Consider the following 6,223-nt stretch of genomic DNA (forward strand, 5'->3'; position numbering starts at 1 on the left):
GGGTTTTGGCCGCATCCAACATTGGCTTCTCTTATGTTCTTATGGCTCTGCTGTAACCCCTGGTTCCAATGGAGCTTAGAGGGTTAATCAGTTCTTATTATGCTTAGCTCCTAAAAATTGCAGCCAAGCTACAGTTCAAAGAATGATATCTGGCAACCCTACAAGAGCATGTAGATCGATGACAGAACCCTTGTTGTTGGACTTTTCCTGTCATGCGGCACTGAACTCCCAAGGACTCTGGTTATTTACCTCCTCAATATTAACTATTATTGATATTATTGTTGCTTTTAAATCTCTGGCCAAATAATGATATACCTAATACTAGAAAACGATTGATCAACATATTAATAACAGCTGCCAAGGTTACTATAGCCAAATGCTGGAAAGACAATCATTCTCCTAGCATAGAATTTTGGTTTCACAAGATATGGGACTTCTTCATGCTTGAAACGATATCTATATATAACTCAAATGACCGGAATGAATGTGAAATATATAATCCCTTAGGAAAATGGTTCCCCATGATAGAAAAAATAACCTTTGATAACTTTAATTGGGAAAGCATCAATAAAGCTAGATATAAAATAATGATTTACAGTTGACAAGTTATAAGTTTATCACTCTGTATTCTGTATTCCGAAAGAATGTAAGTTGTTATGAGATAGAGAAGAAGAAAAAAGAATACTATAAGCTTTCTAAGTGAAGCAACCTATATTTGTGTATTATAATGTTGAATTCTGTATTCCTTTTGAAAAAGAATAAAAATTGTTTTTTTGGGGGGAAACCTATTATTGATATTACTCCCTGGTGCCTCAAAAAGGAAGGCGGAAGCAGGAACAGATGCCAAGGCAGGCTTCCTGCCGATATTGGTGAAAAGATCCACATTCATCGGGGGCGCAGATGGCTTTAAAAGGAGATTCGACAGATTCATGGAGAAGAGGTCTATCCGTGGCTATTAGCCATGGGGACTAAAGAGGAACCCCCGTATTCAGAAGGAATACGTCTCTGAATGCCAGAGTCGGGAGGCAACATCGGGGGAAGGCCTCTGCCTCTATGCCCTGTTGTTGGCCCTCCAGAGGAACTGGTTGGTCATTGTGTGAGACAGGAGGCTGGACTAGGTGGGCCACGGGTCTGATCCAGCAGGGCTCTTTTAGGGTTGCCAACCTCCAGGTGGGGGCTAGAGATCTCCTGGAATTACAAGTGACCTCCAGACTACATAGATCACTTATTTAGAATGTATTTATGAAGAAGGAGGAGGAGACTGGATTTATACCCCGCACTTCACTCCCTGAAGGAGCCTCAGAGTGGCTTACAATCCTTTCCCCTTCCCTTCCCCACAACAGACACCCTGGGGCTGAGAGAGCTCTTGAGAGAACTGCCCTTGAGAGAACAGCTCTGAAAGAAGAAGAAGAAGAGATTGGATTTATACCCCGCCCTTCACTTGGGAGTCTCAGAGCGGCTTACAAACTCCTTTCCCTTCCCCTCCCCACAACAGACACCCTGTGAGGTGGGTGGGGCTGAGAGAGCTCTGACACAAACTGCTCTTTTTCAAGGACAGCTGTGCCAGAGCTTGTGACTGACCCAAGGTCACATCAGCAGGTGCAAGTGGAGGAGTGGGGATTCAAATCCGGTTCTCCCAGATTAGAGTCCATGAACTTAACCACTACACCAAACTGGCAAAGATCTTGTGACTGACCCAAGCAGCTGCATGTGGAGGAGTGGGGAATCAAACCTGGTCCTCCCAGATTAGAGTCCACACTCCTAACCACGACACCAAACATTTCCCCCACTTCTCCTGGAGAAAATGGTTGCTTTGGAAGGTGGACTGCATGGCATTGTACCCTACCAAGGTCGTTTTCCCTCCTCCCTAAACTCCACTCTCAAATCTCCAGGTATTTCCGAATCTGGAGCTGGCAACCCTGGGCTCTTCTGATGTTCTTAGTCTATAATAAGGCAAGGTGGAATGCTCCTCAGCAGCACCTGCAGCTCAGAGGTAGATGCTTTGCCTACAGTCCCCACAGCTCCATTTTAAAAGGGTCTCTGGGAGCAGGAAGTTGGAAAGATCTTTCTCTGCCCCAAACCCTGCAGAACCGCCGATAGCCAGAGGTTTTGGCCACTCTGTGACACAAAGGGCAATGCAGCTTCAGACTTTCATCACGCCTGTCTCTCAATGGCGGGGGGCTGGCAGAAGGGCCCCAGTTCCATCCCCGGCATCTCCACTTCAAGGATTTCAGGTGCCGAGAAAAGAAAGACTTTTCTGTGTTCTGAGGGGCTGCCGGTGAGAAGGGAAACAATGCTGAGCTAGAGAAACCCAGGGTCTATTTTATTTATTTACTTCATTTTTCTTCCCCAAATGGGGGCCCCCAAAGCAGTTTCTATTTCCCCTCCATCTTTTGCCCTCAGTGCTTCCGGGTCATGCCGATGCCTCCCCCTTCTTTCTCTCACCTGTGTGGGTCTTCAGGTGTCGGACTAGGTTTTCCCGCCGTGTGAACCTTCGGCCACAATCCGTGCAGAGGTGTGCCCTCTGCCCTGTGTGGAGCGTCTGATGACGGAAAAGATTCGCTCTCCGTGTGAAGGACTGCCCACACACGGTGCATTTGTGGGGCTTTGGCCCTGTGTGGATCCTCTTGCGTCTACTGAGGCCGAGTTTAGGGGCAAAGCGTTTCCTGAAGACAGTGTTCTCCCTTGTCTGTGGGGGCGAAAGGGCACTCTCAGGATGGCCATCCCGGCTACCAGCATTCGCTGAATTCCTCCACACCTCTGCTGGGCTTGGTTCCCACTTCTCTGGTTCCCCCGGATCTCCAAAATCCACATCCAGCTCTTCCCACTCAGGTCTTTCAACACCATCCATGTTCAGCAGTGCCTCACCTCCTGGGATGGAGAAGGAAAGAGAAAAGCAAACCCTCAGATTCCTCTCAATGAAGGTTGTCAAGGTGAAGATAAGAACATAAGAGACACCAATGTGGGATCAGGCCAAAGGCCCATCCAGTCCAACACTCTGTGTCACACAGGGGCCAGAAATACCAGGGGCCATCAGGAGGTCCACCAGTGGGGCCAGGACATTAGAAGCCCTCCCACTGTTGACCCCCCCCCCAAGCACCAAGAAGACAGAGCATCACTTGCCCCAGAGCCCCTATCTAAACCTTGTGACTAATAGCCACTGATGGACCTCTGCTCCATATGCTTATCTAATTCCCTTTTGAAGCCGTCCATGCTCGTAGCCGTCACCACTTCCTGTGGCAGTGAATTATGTGGTGGTTATAGTGTCACTATAGGTTTTCCATTTTTCCTTGACATTTTATGCTACAGGCAGACAAACAGAATATTTCCATCCCACTATAACAATTTGAGAAGGTACAATGCCTGCTTCAGGTGCCCCCCCCCCCGGAGGTGGGACAGGTGGCATGGCGAGGAAGGGCCTTCTCAGGTGTGGCCCCAAAAGATCCAGTTCCTTCCCCAGGAAGACTTGCCTGTCCCCTCCCATCACTGTCTTCCCCCAGTGGCTGAAGACAATCTTGTTTTGTCTGGTGTCTCTTCAGTGACCTCTCCTTCCCTCCTTATGTTTTAAACTGCTGTTTCTGTGTTTTATAGATCTGTTTCAGCTTTGGCCTCTAAAGGGTTATCTGATGTATTTTTACTAAACTGTCAGCCACCTTAGGGGCCCTTGATGGGGCGGAGACGAGGGATAGTGTGTAAATAATAAAATAAATAATAAAGATACTGTACACACTGGAGAGCAGAGCTGCCCTAGGTATGTTAACTGCGGCAGCAGAAAGTGCCATTAAGTTACAGCTGCTTCAAGGCAACACCTCGAAGGGTTATCAACGAAAGAGATTAACAGAGGTGGCTTGCCATTGCCTGCCTCTGCACAGAGAAAACCCTTGATGGTCTCCCATCCAAAGACTAACCAGAACCGATATGATAAGAACATAAGAGACGCCAATGTTGGATCAGGCCAAAGGCCCATCCAGTCCAACACTCTGTGTCACACAGTGGCCAGAAATATTTTATTGCTTATTTATTGCCAGTATCTTTAGTATCTTACACATTATGTATTTTTATATGCAATTGTTGTTTTATTGTTGTAATCCGCCCCAAGCCCTCAGGAAAGGGTGGAATAGAAAGCTAATAAATAAATAAATATTTTTACTGAGTGAAACCCTTGGTCTACCTCAGCCTTTCCACTGGAGATGCTGGGGATTGAACCTGGAACCTTCTGCATACCAAGCAGATGTTCTACCGCTGAGCCCTGCCTCCGTCCCTAAATGAACCTGCCTTTTACTGAGTCCACCCTTGGTCTACCTCAGCCTTTCCACTGGAGATGCTGGGGATTGAACCTGGAACCTTCTGCATACCAAGCAGATGTTCTACCGCTGAGCCCTGCCTCCGTCCCTAAATGAACCTGCCTTTTACTGAGTCCACCCTTGGTCTACCTCAGCCTTTCCACTGGAGATGCTGGGGATTGAACCTGGAACCTTCTGCATACCAAGCAGATGTTCTACCGCTGAGCCCTGCCTCCGTCCCTAAATGAACCTGCCTTTTACTGAGTCCACCCTTGGTCTACCTCAGCCTTTCCACTGGAGATGCTGGGGATTGAACCTGGAACCTTCTGCATACCAAGCAGATGTTCTACCGCTGAGCCCTGCCTCCGTCCCTAAATGAACCTGCCTTTTACTGAGTCCACCCTTGGTCTACCTCAGCCTTTCCACTGGAGATGCTGGGGATTGAACCTGGAACCTTCTGCATACCAAGCAGATGTTCTACCGCTGAGCCCTGCCTCCGTCCCTAAATGAACCTGCCTTTTACTGAGTCCACCCTTGGTCTACCTCAGCCTTTCCACTGGAGATGCTGGGATTGAACCTGGGACCTTCTGCACACCAAGCAGATGCACTACCACCGAGTCATGGTCCCAACCAGTGTTCCCTCTAAGCTGAGTTAGTGTGAGCCAGTTCACAGTTTTTTAGCCTCTGGCTCACACATTGTTGCCTTCGCTCAGGAAGGGTGGCTCCGGAGCAAACTAATTTGTGCAGTAGCCAAAAGGCTTGCTTACAGCTTTAATGCCAGTAGCTCATAAAGCATAATGTGACATGATTGAGGTTTATAAGATTATGCATGGGAAAGAGCAGGTAGAGAAAGAGGTACTTTTCTCCCTTTCTCACAATACAAGAACTCGTGGGCACTCCATGAAATTGCTGAGCGGTCGGGTTAGAACAGATAAAAGGAAGTACTTCTTCACCCAAAGAGTGATTAACCCTTGGAATTCACTGCCACAGGAAGTGGTGGCAGCCACAAGCATGGATGGCTTCAAAAGGGAATTAGATAAGCATATGGAGCAGAGGTCCATCGGTGGCTATTAGCCACAAGGTATAGATAGGGGCTCTGGGGCAAGTGACGCTCTGTCTTCTTGGTGCTTGGGGGGGGTCAACAGTGGGAGGGCTTCTAATGTCCTGGCCCCACTGGTGGACCTCCTGATGGCACTGGTATTTCTGGCCACTGTGTGATACAGAGTGTTGGACTGGATGGGCCACTGGCCTAATCCAACATTGGCTTCTTCTCTTATGTTCTTATAATTTTTGCTCACAAGACTCCATAGCTTAGAGGGAGCATTGGTCCCAACCCCAGAAAACGAATTCTGGCTATCACGTAGGTCAGCTGTTTGGCAGAGAAAAACGAATTCTGTACCCAGCCAGCCAGCATCCTGGTGACCTTCTGGCTTCACCTCCTTGTACAGGTCCAGGAGAGCTTGGTCCATGCTGGAGAAACCCACAGCCACCTCCGTGGATGGATCCGGCACCTGGAACAGCAGAAGAGGGTGGGTGTCATTCGGGGCAAAGGAAAAAGCCTGCTGGCTCAGAAGGACTGCTGAAGGACCTCGCTGCTCACCTGCGGCTCCCATTCCTCGGCCTCCTGTTGCCCCGTCAGGAAATCCTCAGCTCGGGCCACCGCCTGGAAGCAACTCTCTGGGCGACCTTCCTGGACCCAGCTCTGGATGTCCGGTGGCAGGATGGCCAGGAACTGCTCCAGCACCACCAGTTCCAGGATCTGCTCCTTGGTGTGCCTCTCCGGCTGCAGCCACTGACAGCAAAGTTCCCAGAGGCGGATGTAAACCTCTCGGGGGCCCTCTGACTCCTGGTAGCGGAACTGCCTGAAGTGTCGGCGTTTCCCTTCGCCACCAGCAACACCCTTGCCTGGGGTCTCCCCCTCCGCCTCTGTTCCCTCTCCT

General features: G+C 49.3%; 1 protein-coding gene across 1 annotated transcript in view; it reads right to left on the minus strand.

The window, feature by feature from the left end:
* Positions 1-6,223, minus strand: part of LOC107119260 (zinc finger and SCAN domain-containing protein 20-like) — an 8,987-nt gene that overhangs the window by 2,039 nt on the left and 725 nt on the right. The window contains exons 2-4 of the mRNA XM_015421726.1: positions 5,884-6,221; positions 5,683-5,794; positions 2,446-2,871 (exon numbers count right to left, since the gene is read on the minus strand). Coding sequence (XP_015277212.1) covers positions 2,446-2,871; positions 5,683-5,794; positions 5,884-6,221 — 876 coding nt within the window. The remainder of the gene's footprint in view (positions 1-2,445; positions 2,872-5,682; positions 5,795-5,883; positions 6,222-6,223) is intronic.

The sequence above is a fragment of the Gekko japonicus genome, unplaced genomic scaffold (assembly GCF_001447785.1).
Source record: "Gekko japonicus isolate JY-2015 unplaced genomic scaffold, Gekko_japonicus_V1.1 scaffold3326, whole genome shotgun sequence".
Lineage (NCBI taxonomy): Eukaryota > Metazoa > Chordata > Lepidosauria > Squamata > Gekkonidae > Gekko > Gekko japonicus.